Source organism: Juglans regia, chromosome 5 (genome assembly GCF_001411555.2).
Source record: "Juglans regia cultivar Chandler chromosome 5, Walnut 2.0, whole genome shotgun sequence".
NCBI classification, from domain to species: domain Eukaryota; kingdom Viridiplantae; phylum Streptophyta; class Magnoliopsida; order Fagales; family Juglandaceae; genus Juglans; species Juglans regia.
The window spans coordinates 19588058-19606403 of record NC_049905.1 but is presented as its reverse complement, the minus strand read 5'-3'; the positions used below and the strand labels follow the sequence as shown (position 1 = coordinate 19606403).

Below are 18346 nucleotides of genomic sequence, written 5' to 3'. Positions count from 1 at the left end.
ATTTGAAATTTGAAATTTTTATTTTATTATATATAAAAATTTAAAAAAATTATTATAGTTAGATGGAATAAATTGAAAAATTTTATGAAAAGATACTTGAATTTTTTAAAATATCGAATAAAGGATAAATGCACCTCAAACTATTAAAGCCAATTATTAAGTTCTTAAATTACTTCGTTATACAGTTATACAGCCTACCCCATCCCTCTTGTCTCTCTCTCTCTCTTTTCAAAATCAAGGAAGCAATGTTAAGAGCTTCTCATCTCCCACCGATAGCAACTCCAGCTCTCGGTGCTCTTAGAGTATCTCTGTTTTCCTGTCTCAGCCTCTCCTCACCTTCAAGCCGTCTCAAACTCTCAAAATTTGCACCATTTCGCACGCTTATCCCTCCAGCCTTCGGACCCAGTTCTCCTCATCGATCACTTTTGAGCGTGGAGCGGGTCGTTCCTCTGCTAGGTCTTACATGCCCCAAGGGAACGGGTAGGCCATTCTGTCAAAACCCACTACTTTACTTCGTCGTTTTCCAAGTACTTTTTTTTTTTTTTCCTAATCTTGTGGTTCATGTTGAAAGAATGGTGCTTAAGCAAAGAATTGGTCTTTTTTAAGTGCTGCATTAAAAGAAAGGATACTAATAAGCCCATATTAAGCTTCTTTAAGAAGTGCATAAAGAGCTTAACTTCTAGCTCAAAATCTGGATCGACTGTTTTTAATCAATTCAATTCACTACCGCTTAGTGTCGTTGAGGATTATTTCCAGAAATTCAGTTCCATACTGGGCCATTTGGATGGTGAGGATTTTGGCGGTGCCAGAGGTGGCGGTGGTAGGGCGAGGCCTTTGGTAGCGCTGTGATGTCTTCTCTCTATATAGGGGAAGAAGCGGCTTCTTAAGGATATAAAATCATTCCATTTTTTTTTAATATTGGGGTATGGAAATAACCTATGATTCATGGGCATGCGTAAAAATTGTGGACACATATTTAGACCCAGCGTCAAGAGTAGATAGATAAGCTACTCGTGGATTTTATTCTTTATTTTATTGGAAAAAAGGAATATGGAAATTTTAATAATAGGAGGATAAACCTGATTATACAGCAAGTATCAAAGGAATTGCCTAAAGAATTGCAAACGAAAATAGTCAACGAAATACTCAAAGGGAGATGAGATATTGCCAAATGCATGAGCCCACTCAAATGTTTGGTGTGGTGATGCTGCCTTAAAGGAGGTTTTTCCTTCTCTTTTCAGAATTGCATTGCATAAGGAAGCCTCTATTGCTGATTACATGGACTCTTTGAATGACCTGCTGCAGTGGAGTGTGTCATTTACTAGAGCAGTTCAAGATTGGGAAGTGGGAGACACTTCTGATTTCTACAGCACCTTGCACGCACTGAATTTGGAACATGGCGTGGAGGACAAACTGTTTTGGACACACCCCGGGAACAAGAAATTTTCGGTTCATTCTTTATATAAGGCTATGTCTACCCACTCTCCTCAGCCCTTGGAAGCTTATTTGGAAGAGCAAAGTGCCCCTAAAAGTTGCTTTCTTCGGTTGGCTGGCCTCTCATGTTAAAATGTTGACCATAGACAAGCTGAGAAAGCATGGTTTCTTCGTAATGGATTGGTGCTTCGTGTGCAAAAGGAATAGCAAATCGACGGACCATCTTCTTCTCCATTGCGATATGGCAAAGGCTCTATGGGATGAAGTCTTCTTAAGGCTGGACATTGTTTGGGTGATGCCCAAAAAGGTTGTGGACCTATTGGCTTGTTGGAGCAAAACATGGGGAAACCGTCAAGTAGCAGATGTTTAGAAGATGGTGCCCTTATGTCTTAAGTGGTGTATATGGAATGAGAGGAATGGAAGATGTTTCGAAAATGGTGAACATTCATTGGAGGGGATTAGAGACTTATTTTTCCAAACTGTATTATTTTGGGCCAAGTCTATTGTATTAGATGGGGGTAATTTTAGTGACTTGTATGTGTCTTTTTTCGTTTGTAGGCTGTAATTAGGCATTTCTCACTTGTATACCACCTGTGTACTCGGGCTATGCCTAGTTTTGAAGATCAATAAACTTTATTAATTATCAAAAAAAAAAAAAAAGAAGTTTGGCTCATTAGTAGTCTAGTAGTTAACTACTTATAATTAGAAAAGTAGTCTAGTAGATTACTCAATGCTGTTGAGGATGCAGTTATTTCTCTCTCAAAACCACCCACACAAGGCAGAGAGAGCAGCTGCCTTACATTTCAAGCTGTTTCTATGCCATCCAAACATTCCTTGACAACAAAAGTACACAACAACTATCTTTCGAGGCATCACCCATTTAACTTCAATTACTACAATGAAAAGTCTAAAGATCTTTTGGAACCATGCAATGAAGTAGCTAGTGATCAATAAAGTCGCACACATAACACCAGTCCACCAATGTGATGTTTGGTTTAGCTATCCTCCACTTTAAGGATTCTTCCCAATGTTGCTGTTAGTGCCCCAACCCCTCCCAAAGGAATTGCGGGCCTATGAAGCCTATCAGCCCCTTCATTTTTCAGCATATTAGAATTGTCGATTTATTCTATAAAACCAACCTTATGGAACCTAATAACATCTCTGGAGTCAACTAAATATAATGGGCACCAAGATTTTTGAGACTTGCGTGTCTACCCTTTCACCACCAAGTCATCTTGAAAATGACTTGTATTCCATGAACATGATATCCATCTCGAGGGATGTATATAACATATGACAAAGGTGGAGTGTTAAGAGTATTTCTATTGATTGGTCATTTCATATAGGATTGAGTAGTGCATTGACTGTTGAAATTGACAGAAACTAAATTGTGTTCAACTTTTTGCCCTCGATTTATTTTTCCATGATGGATTGAACTATTTGAGGGTTACTTTACGTCATATTTAAATCTCTCTGGTGTTAGTGTACACATTCTATGAAGTGATTAATATATAGATTTTTTTTTAAAATTTTCACCCAATAAATTTTCATCTGTAAATTTGTTCAATTTATCACCCCTTAATTATTAATAATCCTTATTGGAAAGTAAAGAAGCATAAAACTTATTGTAATGTTAGCGTCTCTCTCTCTCTCTCTCTCTCTCTCTCTCTCACACACACACACACACAGAGACTATGACATCATGTAGCTGTTAGTAACTGAGAAATTCTACGTTCTTTTCTGATTCAGCTTCATTTAGTGCTGGGAGTAACTCTGGAGGTGGCAGGGAAATATTGGTGCAGCACTTACTTGTTAAAGAAGATAAGCTTTTGGTGGATCTTCAGCAGAGAATTTTAGGAGGTCTGTTTCCATACATCTGTTACCCAAATAAATAAAAAGAATTTGCTACTTGAAACAGTAATGATGATATGATGCAATTGCTCTGTAGATCTGAACTTGACTCTTTGTTATTAAAATCTATGTATCTATTTATTGAAAGGAAGGCCAACAATTTCTAAAACCAAAGTTGGCATGGATACCTATAAAAAACTTGTTTCTATTATGTTTCAGCATTATATTTTTGTTTGTTACGTTCAGGTGAAGACCTTAGTGATCTTGCTGTGGAGTACTCTGTTTGCCCATCCAAAGAAGAGGGAGGAATGCTTGGGTGGGTGAGAAAGGGGCAAATGGTATGCTGATGAGATTTATAACTGTCTTGTAAAGCTTTCTGAATCATTGGGAACAAATCCTTGAGTACATTGTATTTTACGAGGATGCCATAGAGTTGAGTGACGTGAAACTATTGTGGATTTGAGAATTTTTCATATTTCTAAGTAATCTAGGAGCTCTTTTTTCTTGAGAATGCAAATTTTCCCTTTCTTTCTTTATTTTTTATTTTTTCTGTTGTTATTTATTCAAAAAGAGCTATAGTGAAAATCAAAGGCAAAAGTGGATACGATTATGGCCAACTAGAGACACTTTATACATCAAAAACCAAATTTTCTATGAGGGGGGATATCATTTTAGCTTGTATTTCTTTTTTCCAAATGCTTTCGGTAAAATATGTGCAGTACTGTGCAACTCAAAGAAAATAACTGAAGAAGTTATTTGAAAATTTACTTTCAGAATGAACTTGGTTATTGCCACACAATTATCTATTCAATCACCTGTGCAAGTGGTATTAATTTTCTCTTTGCTTTATTGAGAAGCAACTACCTTGACATTTGTATAGATAGTGGCATGCATCAGATATTTTGCTTTTTGCTATTTTTTTTTCTTCTTACCAACGTTATCTGAACTATATTTGATGGTGAAATGCACTAGGTTCCTGAGTTTGAGGAGGCTGCATTCAATGCACCTTTAAACAAAGTTGTAAGGTGTAAAACAAAGTTTGGATGGCACTTGTTGCAAATTCTCTCTGAGAGGTATATTTCAGTTTTCAAAAACCTCTCTCTAGTTGAATATGCTTGCACTTGAGGTGTGCTTATTTCTTTTGTATACTTGCTCCTGATGCTGTTAGGGAAGAATCTGTACTTCAAGATATTCAACCTGACGAGCTTCATGCAAAGATGCAAGATCCTAATTTTTTGGAAGAGGCACAATTGATTGATGTTCGAGAACCTGAAGAAGTGTATGCTATTACTAGTTAGAGAAATCATTATTTCAGGTTTTTTGCTTGACAAGTAATATCAAAGACCAAAATACAATTTCAACCAGCATATTGACATTGGATTTCTTATTATTAGTAGCATACAGTCACACAAAGTGACATCCTCAAAATTTTGGAAGTTGGTTGGTGAAAAGAAAAAGTTTGTGAAATAAAAAATTGATTCGTGAATTACTCTCTGATACTATGCAAACTTGTTGGGACCACCTAGTTTGGATATCCTTACATAATATTTTAAAATTTGTTCCATAATTTATGGATCTTTAATATCCAAATCAACTTATCAACGTTCTTCCCTCAAGGACTTGAGATAATGTTTTTTTATTTTTTAATTTCGACAGAATAATCAATTAGCTCTTGGCTTTTGGCGGTGCATTTCCTTTCTTTTTCTCTGAGTATTTTGCTAGACATATGTTTGTGTTTCACTGTTCAGACAACTCTCCTTGGCAGGGCTCAAGCATCTTTGCCAGGTTTTCAGGTTCTTCCTCTCCGCCAATTTGGAAACTGGGGACCTGAGATAAATACCAAGTTGGATTCTCAAAAGGATACTTATGTTTTGGTATGTACCTATAGTTAAATGGCAGAAGTTATTTAGGCCTGTAATAACCTATATAAAAAAGAAGCAAAATTGAGTCATATTTCCATTTCAAGCCTGGAATCTCTGTTACTTGCTTTCCATGACATGATAGCCAATTGTCTTTGATGCCCTCTCCAATGTTTGTTGATTGCATTCTTCAATATTTTCAAAGCATCCATTCTGCTTCAATGATTTGTGTATTGTGGTATGGCACATTATGTTCTAATTTAAAGTTTGATGCCGGTTGCGTTGATACTACATTGAATTATTCAAGGATACATGCAATCAGATTGGGGACTTTCCCTTGTCTTCAACTTTACATGTACTCTATTAATGAAATATATATTTTTTTAACTTTTTCATTTGAAAATACTTCATGCAATGAGGTAACAAAATATCCAATTTTTGTGCACTTCAGTCATATTTTTTGTTTGATTTATTTTTGTTTTACTTTTCAGCACTGGGTAATGATCCTTTTAAATTATTTTGAATGAATTTCTTTTGTTCTGTCTATGGCGTTCTCATTGTAAATATTTCCATGAGATTTAATCTAAATCCTAGCTTCACGTGTAGTATACTGGTAACAATCATGTCTTGAACTGCAGTGTCACCATGGCATGCGGTCGTTACAGGTTGCCAAATGGTTGCAGACACAGGTATAAAAAGCCTTTCTTTTAGTCATTTTCCACACATGAAATTGCTCTTCAGTTCTTTTGGCACCTCATGAAAATTGAACTTTCTATTATTGCTTTATGGTCACCATGGTGCATCTTTTTAATTATTACAGATTTCTCTGTCTCATGTATACTTCCTGTGTACTTAGACTTTACCTACTTCTATGAATAAAACTTCTTGATTACCTATAAAAGAAAAAAATTATTGCTTTATGGTATCTGTTTTCTCTTTGCATATTTAAGAAACTCAGCACCGTAGGGCCATTAGATCAAGAGCCTCTTGAGTTCTTAGGGCTAGTGGATTTCGCTAAATCTCGACCATTTCTTTCTAATAAAATGGTAGGGGTTTTAATAAAATTAGCAGTTTACCTCTTTAAAACCAACCCTATATCATTAACTTTCACCATATTTAGCACATTGAATTTGAATTTTGAGGTGATAAAATGTTGTGCCAAAATCAATACCAAGAAATCAGTGGTTGAAAGTAAGGAAACTCCACGTAGTAGATTACCCTAGGAACTCTAGACTATCTTAATGTCTCATTGGCTAAATGATTCTATGATATGCTGCCTAGGAAGTACTGAATAAACTATTTTAATGTGCCATTGTTTAATAGTTTGAATGATTTCATTTCTTTGCGGGTGTTAAATGTGCCGCGCCGTCCTTGATTTGGTTCCAATTGTTCAGGGTTTTCAAAGAGTATTTAACGTTGCTGGGGGAATCCATGCATACGCTCTCAAGGCTGATCAGTCCATTCCTACATACTGAAAAGATACATTCGTCTTCCATCAAAGAACTTGGTCTTTTCCGCCTTCATTCAGCCTCTAACTTGGTCTTTTCCGCCTTCATTCAGCCTCTTTCTAGCTAGTGCAAGTAGATCTTTAGTTTTTGATTCTTTAGGAAGAATTTTGACTTTTCCATACTCCTGACAGAAGTTGAGAAATGGCCACCATCAACTGGTATTAAAGAAAGTGAGCAATTCCTTTTGTTCCTACATCCTCGATGATTTAACTATTTCTGTACTCTCTTGGATACCCTGCATGCAGTTTGATTCTACGATCTTTTTGTTGTGTCTTGTGTTTTGGTAGATCCAAGTTATGCTCTAACTATCATTTACTTGCAGTTTAATGTTCTTATTCCTTCCTAATAATATGATTTGAATGTAATTTTGGGTACTACTATTTAATGTGTAGCTGGTAAAGGAAGGGTTTGGTTACAAGGAGAGGGATGAGGGATGTGTTTGATAAAAATCTCTAAAACTTAAACGGGTTGGGTTAGATATTCTGTTTTTTGGGTTAGATATTTTGTTTTCCCAGCCCTATGTGTTGATGTGACATGTTTTAAACGATTGTGATAAGATATTAAAATTATTTAGAATGAAAAAATGTTAGTCACAAAAAAATTCTATAAAAGTAAACCTACAAATTAACGTAGTTTGATGGAATACGTTAGATCTACATTGAGCCCCGTCAGTTTGCGAACTTATTTTTGTAGAATTTTTTTGTGGTTAAAATATTTTTCTTTAATATGTGTTACATGCTAAACATGAATAATGATGCTAAATCTAAGATGAATGGTAACGATAAGAGATTCATTTCCTGTATTACCATTGCTGTAATTGTTATTGTCACCAACAATTACCATCAACCTAATGGTAAATATAGCTCCTCTATTATGATCATCATTACCTTCCTTTTCACCATTCACTATTGTTTTAGTATTCAAATTTATTCAATTTATATATACTTATCAAAACAATAAAAATCCAAATTCAACCATTTTTTTTTTTTTTTTTAATGAAGGATGACAGAACCTGAACTTTATTGAAAAATCTTCACTTATGACAGAAGAAATACCTTATACATGCACCCATAACCAACCAAAAAAAACAACTAATAAAAAATACTCGCACGGAAACCCTATCCAACCAATCAAGTAGAAAAAAACTAGCAACTACCATGTCCGAAAATTTCGCAAACCCAATCTCTCACTAATCTAGGAAGTAAATCTAGGACCTCAAATCTCATCGTTAGGCCTTCCTCCCCGCATCGTGCTAAAAAATCTACAACCAAATTCGCCTCTTTATATTGATGAACTATAGAGAAATTAATACCATCTAAACTACAACACATATTACTATTTGGGATGGGATTTTTTTCATTGCAAACACCTCTATTTATCATGATAAATACACTTATGTTTTAGTATTTTCTTCGTCGCTCATATGTTGCAAATATCACATAACAACAATCATTATCGATCGATAAGTTAATTTTTTTTCTTTCAATAATACATGTTATTAACCCTTGCCTAAATAAATGAAATCAAAATGGTAATCAATTTAATTAATCTGAATTTAACTCAAAATTAATGTCTAATAATTTCTCTAAATAGCCCTCATGTTCAGAGACAACCTAAAGTAAACTAGGTAGGTAGTTGCCAACTTGATCACCCTTGCATATAGGCTGTTGTACCCAACCTCTAACAGACAACATGCGAGAAATCCTCTGAATCCTTTGTCGCCAATTATAAAGAGAAAAGGAACAAAACTCATGTAAGACTCCATGCACACGTCTCAGACAGCCCAAACGTAAAAGACTCTTTCAAACGTACGTACGTACGTACCCTTGAAAACAAAACACCCAACAGGACCCCTACAATCCCTCGCCATCAACAATAATAATCCAAGCTTAGCTATCTATGTACCCTCTAGCTTGCTCTTTCCCACGCACATGCAGACACACTTTCTCTCCTTCTCTCTCTCTTTCTTTCTAGCCAAGCATTCTTCTTCAACCCTCCAAAACCCAATAATTAATATTTCCTGATCACTTGCCATTTTTCTGAGCCTGACTCTCTCTCTCTCTCTCTCTCTGATCTCCCCCTTCCGGCATGGGCAACTGTTGCCCTCAAGGCAAGGGAAATGATGCTCCTTCCACTACGGGAAAGGAAGAACCCAACTCCAAAAACAGCGACGTCGACGTTCATCCATACAATATTAGCAATGGCAATGGCAGCTTAACTCCCGGGGGAAACTCCGGTACTGGCAACGCTAAGCCTGCTGCTCCGAAGCCTGTCCAGATAGGCCCCGTGTTGGGCCGCCCAATGGAAGATGTCCGGTCGACATACTCGATGGGAAAAGAGCTTGGACGGGGACAGTTCGGGGTCACCCATCTGTGTACACACAAGGTGACGGGCGAGCAGTTCGCGTGCAAAACCATAGCCAAGCGAAAGCTGGCGAACAAGGAGGACATCGAGGACGTCAGGAGGGAGGTTCAGATCATGCACCACTTGACGGGTCAGCCCAATATCGTCGAGCTCAAGGGCACTTACGAAGATAAGCACTCGGTGCATTTGGTTATGGAGTTGTGCGCCGGAGGAGAGCTTTTTGACCGTATTATTGCCAAGGGGCATTACACGGAGCGCGCTGCAGCGTCCTTGCTGAGGACAATCGTTCAGATCGTCCACACATGCCATTCCATGGGAGTCATTCACAGGGATCTCAAGCCTGAGAATTTCCTCCTGCTCAACAAGGATGAGAAATCGCCACTCAAGGCTACGGATTTTGGCCTTTCCGTTTTCTACAAACAAGGTTACATTAATTAGCATGCATGCATCTAATTTTTAAAATCCAGCTTTTCAAATGGTAGGGGAAATGAAAGATACCTATTTTTCAATCAAAGGTTTCTAGCTTGATGATGTTGAGTTTTAATTTAGTGATATGGAATCAAATGGATTCCTAAAAATTTCAACTTTTGATCTCTATATCTATACATTTCTATGATAAACAGAACATTGATTCATTGAGTAATTATGTACGAAAAAGTCTGTTCTTGTTTGAAAGAACTTTAGAGCTTTAAATGGGAGAAAGATGGGCACATAAGAGTAATTCTACATATATATAACTGTAAAGTGCGTAAACACCGCATAATCTTTATGAAAAAGAGTATGGTCTACTATTAAAAAATTAAATTTTTTTCATGTGAATCACATGTTTTGTTCACTTTTTTTAAAATGATTACGCAATAATTGCATAATTCACAGTTACAAATTAAATATCTTTTCTCTCGAATGATTATTTGGCATGTCTTTCTCTTTATGATCACTTGATAATGGGTAATTATATGAAAGTTAGAAAGGATTGCATACTCCAACTGTTGCAACTTACAACATGTATCTAAGAGCAGGAGTGCTATATCCATATCATGTACAGGGGAAGTATTTAAAGATATTGTTGGTAGCGCATACTACATTGCACCTGAAGTCTTGAGGAGGAGATATGGACCAGAAGTGGATATTTGGAGTGTTGGGGTCATGCTGTATATTCTTCTATGTGGTGTTCCTCCCTTTTGGGCTGGTGAATCTCTTTCTAATTTTGGTTCTACATCTCTTTCTTTTCTGGGTCTTAATATTTCTTCATATTAATTTATAACTAGGAGAAATAATTTTGGTTTAACAGAGGCAGAACAAGGTATATTCAATGCAATTTTACGGGGCCACATTGACTTTACAAGTGATCCATGGCCCTCCATTTCAACTGCAGCAAAAGATCTTGTCAGGAAGATGTTGAATTTGGACCCTAAGCAGAGGCTGACTGCCTTCCAAGTTCTTAGTAAGTGTACTTTGAACGCCTATCCTTTTCGTTTTTTCTTCTTTTCTGCTGAGGTTTTTAATTTTAACTACCTAACACGTGAAAGAAAAAGGGAAAAGAAAATAAAAATTACTAGTACTGCTACTGCTAACATTTCTGATAAAATATGTTTGTCTGTTTGTTTACAAGATCATCCATGGATTAAGGAAGATGGAGAAGCACCTGATACTCCTCTTGACAATGCAGTGCTGAATAGGCTCAAACAGTTTAGAGCTATGAATAAGTTCAAGAAAGTTGCTCTTCGGGTACTGATTGTTTCCCAATTTGAAACTAGACCAATATTTATATCTGCATCATTATGCAATAAATACAATCTTTTAAGAGAGTCTCGGGGTTAGCACCCTGACATTTAGGCCCTGTTTGGATACAAAAACGATTTTATCTCATTTCATCTCATCTCATAATTAAAACTTTCTTAAATTCTCACACAAAATATAATAAACAATTCTACTTTTTCAAATCCTAAAACAATAATAATATTAAAAAATAATATTCTAATAATATTTTATTCAACTTTCAACTTTTATCTAAAATTATTTCATCTCATCTCATCTCACTATTCAAACGGAGCCTTAAAATTTGGTTAAGATGTCTTCTCTTCTCTTGATTCTCATGTTTGTATATTACTAATGGACAACCTCACAACTCTGCATGATTAGGGAGGAATCAAAAACTTGTAATGCAGCATGCAAAGTAACTCTATCTACCGAGAGTCATAATAATTTATAAGCACTTGAACTTCTTCCAAAATCCAACAACCTTTATGAATTTATTGGTTGCAAAACTAAAAAAAAAATGAATAGAGGAAACCGGAAGATCATACCGATGCTGAAGTTCAATACCATGATTTCCTTTAGTGAAAATACTTTGCTCTCTTAAACCATTAGGGATTTGTACTTCATGCTCCGAACTATCAAAACCGGAACATTGCACTCTCAAAATATCAAAAATTGACACTTCTGCGCCATCGTTGAATTCCATCGGTTGAGATGGATGAAAAACTGACACTTTGATGACTTGGGGATGCAAAGTGAAAGAAAAAGGATATTTTTAGATATAATTCAAAATTATGGGAGAGAAGATGAGAGATGCTGACTTGGATGAACAAGAGTAAAAGCTCATTAAAGGTTTAATGGAGGAACTCAATTCTCAGTGTGCCAGACAACTATGCAGTTAGTTAATTGCATCAAATTCAAATTGTAGGTTATCGCTGGCTGTTTATCAGAGGAGGAAATCAGGGGATTGAAAGAGATGTTCAAGAGCATGGATACTGACAACAGTGGAACAATAACACTTGAAGAACTGAAGCAAGGACTCTCTAAGCAAGGGACAAAACTATCTGAATATGAGGTCAAACAATTAATGGAAGCTGTAAGTTTCTTTTCCTATTTTTTTTTTTTGCAAGTTTTTATTGTATTTTTAATAGCATTTCTACAAAGATATAATATGGTTTTCATATTTTAATGTGGAATTATTAAAATATTTTTTAACTTACAATATTTTCACAACAAACAGGCTGATGCTGATGGAAATGGAACTATAGACTACGATGAGTTCATCACAGCAACAATGCACATGAACCGGATGGATAGAGAAGATCATCTTTACACTGCCTTCCAATATTTTGACAAGGATAATAGCGGGTAAAAAAAAAAGGCTATTCATTTATTCATAAGCATGAGTTGAAACTTACAATAATATATACAGCAACTGATAACATTCAAATCTATTCTTTGCAAGTCATTTAGACATGTCCCTAAAGAAGAGTACTTAAAACTCGAATTCAATTGTCTCCATGCTATATGCTACACTCTAATCCCGAACTCCCATCATGCTATGCTGATTGCTAGCATGACATTACCCAACACCCACTAGATTAGCTATTGTTTTTTAGAATAATAAGTTCAATGGTGGATAGATAATATCACATCAACAAAATAAGATAGGACAGGAATGGTGTAGTATATAACATTGTTCATAGTCAATAGTTTAAACTGTATCACTTTCAAACTAAAATCTCAAGACAATGTGTGAAGGACACTTGTGTTGTAAACTATATGATATTCAGGTTCATTACGACTGAAGAGCTAGAGCAAGCTCTCCATGAATTTGGCATGCATGATGGAAGGGACATGAAGGAAATCCTTTCTGAAGTTGATGGTGATAACGTAAGTATACAGCAAAAGGGGAAAAAAGAATTCTCCTATAGCAAAACTATAGATTACATTTGTTCTCTTAATAGTTTAAAACAATTTATTTTGATAAATATCCAGGATGGCCGGATCAACTACGATGAATTTGTGGCTATGATGAGAAAAGGAAACCCAGAAGCAAACCCCAAGAAGCGACGTGATGTCAATCTTTGATTATATAGTGGTGCATGATATGCATGGTGGGCAAAAAGTTCAGAAAGAAAAGGAGAAGAAGATAAGAGGAATCATTTTTCACCCCAGTGCTTTCATGTTTTAGAGAAACAAGTGGGTGAAATTTCCTATATATGTGTGTAAATTTCATGGAAACTTATGTAGATTAAATGTGTCATGACGAGGAATATGGGGAGTTGATAAAAGTGAGCGAGCAGTGGCTTAAGAGTAAAATATATTGTTGAGGGTGTCAAGTGCTTTCATGCAAGTGAGCAGTGGCTCAAGAGTAAATATATTGGTGAGGGTGTCAAGTGTTATGAATTTCGGAGTTTTTTTTCCTAGTCCAGTTCAAACTAAGCATTAAAGAAATATTCTTGCAGTCACATTTCTTAATAGAAAGAAGTTATTCTTCATCCTGAATTTTATCATGACACATCCACTTAAATTGGTGTATCATATTTTAAGTGGCTTTTTCATTCAAGTGCTTGACCAATGAAAACATTTAAATGTATCATATCAACTAGTGTGACTAAAGATGACAAACATGAAACTTCAAATAGCCTAATAGTAGTTCTCTACTTCCAACTTGTAATTCTTTATTAGCACCATTGGAGGCCCTAGTGTGTAAGTCACAATAATGCTAGGCTATAGTGGCTTTAGTCCATTAGATTGTCGAGACTCGGAATACAATAATTAACCGAAGAGCAAACTGGGAAAAACAATGAATAACCAGGGAGGACTAGTTTTCTGAGCGGTAAGCTCAAAGAAAGACTATGAATAGACAATTAAGATAGATGGAAAAAATAATCCAAGTTGACAGGGAAGTAGGTTATTAGTTGAAATAGGATAGAACCCCCAGATTTGGACCCAAGATACCCAAAGACCAGAGGTGTAGTGCCATTCATAAAATGCAGTTGTCACATTTCAGGGCATAATGTACTGCAGTTCCTGCATCTATTAGACACTCCTGAGCAGAATGTGTACAATCCATTATAATGTGACTACCGTTCCATTACCTGCAAACTACAAAGTACGAGATAGTATCAAAGACTCACCCAAATAGTCATAGCTACATACAGGGGAAGATCGCAGCCAAAGGATCAGACCTGCTTTTTGTAGATCAGTAGAATCCTTCTCCTAAAGCATTTATTTGGTACCACCAAGGAGACAGGAATTATTATTTTTAATTTTTTTTTTGGTTTGGGGGGTGTTGTAGGATAATTTACTTTCACACTTCACCCACTTTATCTACTCCTTTGTGGGGTTTTCCCACCTATTCTTCTATCGGATAAAGAAGATTCTCCATCCTAAAAGTCATTTAATTTGATTTTCCAGACATTTGCAAAACCCAAAAGCCACACTTTCACCTCATTGTACAAAGTCTCTAAGAGACACAAATATAAAAATAACACTGGCAAGACACTTTCAAATCTGTACAGATCCTGATTTCACTTAGAAACGTAAGGGGGGACAACTAATTGAACATTCTGAGTCATTAATGGAAGGAAAAAGAAACCCTCTGGAAACCTATCAAATCAAGGTAAGCTACTTAGCAACTCATCAAGCTACCTTGGTTTTTTTAGAGCATCCCTTTGCAATTTCAATTCTTTTAACCAGACATTACTAATATAGGTCAGCAGAAGGGAATGATTCATGCCTTCCAATGTACATATTGATTTGAATACTAAATATATAATATTAGAAGTCAAAAAGCAAACTACAATACCACTATAAACTTCAAGTGTAGACTGATTCGAGGATTAGTCTAGCCCCTGCACATAATTCAAACTAGAATTACTATATTCTTCACCATGCATGTATGATTAGCACACAGTAGAAGCCTGACAGCTTCAATTGGACTTTCGGTAGGATTTCTTCAGCATTAAACCCAGATCGCCACATAACTTAAGGTTCTCAAACTGTAATTAAATAATCTAATACTGAGATTTTGAATAAATCCTACAAATTGATTGCACAAATTGCCTCAAACAATTCAATTCGCGTACTAGTGCAAGATCATATAAGAAATTCCAAACCATAAACATTCAAATTGAAGTAATTCAAAACCATATGTTAGTTGAAAACTCTGCGCACAACATCTTCCCCATTTAATAATGCAAAACTCACAAAACTCTTCTAGTTATTCCCACGGTTAGTCCCGCCATATAAACTTCGCTATACAACATCCCAAATTGATTTAGAAATACGAACAGAAGAACTTTGAAGTCATAATCTACCACTTATTGAGGCTATTCCATCCAATCAGTTCCAATGATTTCACAAAAAACAAAGAAACTCAATAGTTAAATAATATCTAAAAAATCAGTGCCATAAATCCGAGTTCACAAACCAACAACGCCCGAACATCACGAATAGAAAAAACTCTTAGATTCAGAGTACCGAAGAAATACGACATCTTTGGAATATATTCTAACCCTAATTAATGGAACATCATCTTCCATCTACGATTCCTACTACTTATCTTTGGAGAGACCGTACTTCTCCTGGAGCTTGGTGATCTCTTCCTCCTTCTTCTTGTGGTCGAACTTCTTGCTCATCTTGGCCTGCTGGTAGTAGAGCACGATGAGGTACCGGTTGGCGACGTTGAAGCCGGAGAGGTGGTCCACGGCGGTCTTGGCATCATAGATGTCCTCGTAGACCACGAAGGCCGTGCCGCGTGTGTCCTTACTCGTCCCCACCCTTATCTGCCGTATCGCCCCGTACTTCCCGAAGATGTCATACATCTCCTCGCTCGATATGTTGAACGGCAGGTTCCGCACGTACAGCACGCGGTTCACCTCCGGCGGCAGCCGCGTGTTCGCCTTCCGCAGGCTGATAGTGGCCATGCTCGAATTGAAGTGGCTAGCTTGTTTGGACAGTGAGAAAATGTGGGAAAGTGTTTTTCGCGATAACCCTCTCTCTACTCTTTAATCCATGAATCCTCGATCCGTCCATCACCGACTCATTTACCTAAGCGGACAAACCTGTCCTCTACATGCTAGTCTATTTACAAGATTACCCCAGAAAATGATCTCTGGTTGATGAACTCCTCTCAACTCATCATTATAATTTTTTTAAATTTCAATACAAAATATAATAAATAATTTAACTTTTTCAAATTCTAAAAATAATAATAATATTAAAAAATAATATTCTAATAATATTTTATCATCTCAACTCAACTCAACTCAACTCAATTCAACTCACTTCAACATTCAAACACAACCTAAATTTGATAACACGTAACGTCATAGAGCGGATATCGCGTAATTATTTTAAAATAATAAAATTTATTATTAAAAAATTATTTTTTTATGTAAATTTTATATTTATTTATTTTTTTAAAATAATTATGTAACAATTATACAGTTCACAATTATAAATATCATTTCTTAACTTTTTATCGTATCTACTAAACTTAGTGGCTATATTAAGATGGAAAAATGATAAACACATTATTTTTTACAAGATTTTACGTAACAATATTTTAAAAAGAATGATATTTTTATAAATTATTTTATAAAAACAATATTATTTTATAAAAATATTCGTATTTTATAATATGTAGTATAAAATATATTGTATAGATATATTCTTCATACGAGTGATATATTTTTATTGGCACTGGATGCTCGAGAATAGCATCCGACTAATTTCTTTTAAGTATGCACAGATCCTCGGCAATAGACAAGTGATATATAAAATCACTAATAATTAGTAATGACAAGATTTAAAATAAAAAATATTATTATTTTTTAAGTTAACACATTGAGCATAGAGAATAACTTTATGAGGATTTGTTTGGAAATACAAATAATTTCATTTCATTTCATCTTAAAAATTTTTATAATTTCATTTCCATACATCACTTAAACATAAATATTTTTTATTTTTAAATTTTTAACTTTTTTATCTAATCATTATAATTTTTTCAAACTTTTAAATAAAATACAAAAAATAATATAATTTTTTCAAATTTTAAAATAGAAATAATATTAAAAAATAATATTTTAATAATATTTTCACTTTATAATATTTTTTATCAACTTTTTATCTCTCATTTTTCAAAATCTAATAAAATATCTGATCTCAAATTAATTCACTACTATTTACCGAGTTATCATCTCAGTTCATTCCCCAACGTCCCTCGATCCTAACAAACTCTTGAATTCTAAAATATTCTCTCTCATCAATGCCAGAAAACATTTGAAAGGACAAAACACCTGAGCATGATGAATGTAAGATGAATTTAACATTTAACTATTACATTCACATAAGTTTCTACATTGGAATAGCCATTTTTTCATTATATGACAATAAAATAATATAAGATGAATTTAACTTTGACTATTCACATCAAATCTCCACATTTGATTATCCATTTATTCATTATATAGTAATGAATAATTAATAATTTTGAAAAAATTTTAATTTTTTTAATTATGAATTTATTTTATTTTATCATATTTTACTATTCATAATATTATATATTAATTAGTAATTGTATTCTAATTATATTTTTTCAATTGTTATTTAAAATGGAGAGAGAAATAATTGATATTAAAAGGAGAGAGAAAAAAAGAATATAAAATAGATTTGATGAATGAATAATTCCTTTCAAATTTGAAAATTATTTTAGATATTACTGTAGCTATATTCTAAATATTTGAAACATAACTATTTCAATGTGAGCTATTTTATAACTTAATAGCTAAATTTTCATTGGATTTAATTTTTAACTAATCCAATAAGAATGTTCTAAGAGGTAAACTTTTAATTAGGTTGTCCAAAGAGATTCACGATGACCCTGCCAAATTAAGGCAATTTAAATAATCTTGGATTGGTTTAGAGGGAATGTGTTTTTTCTCATTTTGGCAAATGTTAGACCTTGTTTTGGTCCATATCCCCTGGGTCAATGCATATTGATATTACATGGTACTGCATGCCATAACAAGTAAATGAAGTAATGATAGATAAATTTCTGATTGTTGTAGAAAGATGAAGAATGATAGTAAATCAATCCTCAGAAGATTCTGACCTATATCAATTGCTGTATTAGGCTCTGATTTTCTAAGAACCCAACCCACTCATTGTCAATATCTTGCACCCTTATGCTAAATTTCGAGTTCTGATATATAAAAACCCCAAATGCACAAGTTTCACGCAAGCTCTTTAAAAAAAAGATGACCCCACCATGAAAAAGTGTGAAAAACTCACTTTTTCTTAATGGGATCCATATTTTTACAAAAAGCTTGTACATGGCTTATACATTTGAGACTTGTACCTAACATTACTCGTAAATATATAGATGGCACACGTTCATCAATAAAAGCATAAGCAATAAAATCTGCAATCTTTCCTTTCTTTTTCTTTGGCCTAAATATTCTGTAACCTTCAAAGTGTTCTGCATATGCCATTTACTACCTCTTTTTGAGTTTGCACAGCTTTTTAGCTCTTCAGACTCGAAGGAAAAAAAACAGAGAC

The 18346-nt window shown here is 34.7% G+C and overlaps 3 protein-coding genes across 3 annotated transcripts; 2 read left to right on the top strand and 1 right to left on the bottom strand.

The window, feature by feature from the left end:
• The first annotated feature begins 161 nt into the window (after positions 1-161).
• LOC109007339 (rhodanese-like/PpiC domain-containing protein 12, chloroplastic) lies at positions 162-7017 on the top strand. Its single transcript, XM_018986971.2, has 8 exons — positions 162-480; positions 3184-3294; positions 3532-3623; positions 4258-4358; positions 4454-4564; positions 5051-5159; positions 5783-5833; positions 6539-7017. Exons 1-8 carry the CDS (start codon positions 246-248, stop codon positions 6617-6619), a joined length of 891 nt encoding a protein of 296 aa, XP_018842516.1. The 5' UTR covers positions 162-245; the 3' UTR covers positions 6620-7017.
• Positions 7018-8415: 1398 nt separating this feature from the next.
• On the top strand, positions 8416-13255 carry LOC109007338 (calcium-dependent protein kinase 2-like). Its single transcript, XM_018986969.2, has 8 exons — positions 8416-9440; positions 10062-10205; positions 10308-10460; positions 10629-10744; positions 11703-11870; positions 12015-12142; positions 12568-12667; positions 12773-13255. The coding sequence occupies exons 1-8, from the start codon at positions 8741-8743 to the stop codon at positions 12863-12865; spliced, it is 1602 nt and encodes a 533-aa protein (XP_018842514.1). The 5' UTR covers positions 8416-8740; the 3' UTR covers positions 12866-13255.
• Positions 13256-15074: 1819 nt separating this feature from the next.
• Positions 15075-15828, bottom strand: LOC109007337 (splicing factor 3B subunit 6-like protein). Its single transcript, XM_018986967.2, has one exon. It carries the CDS (start codon positions 15706-15708, stop codon positions 15337-15339), a length of 372 nt encoding a protein of 123 aa, XP_018842512.1. The 5' UTR covers positions 15709-15828; the 3' UTR covers positions 15075-15336.
• Positions 15829-18346: the final 2518 nt, after the last annotated feature.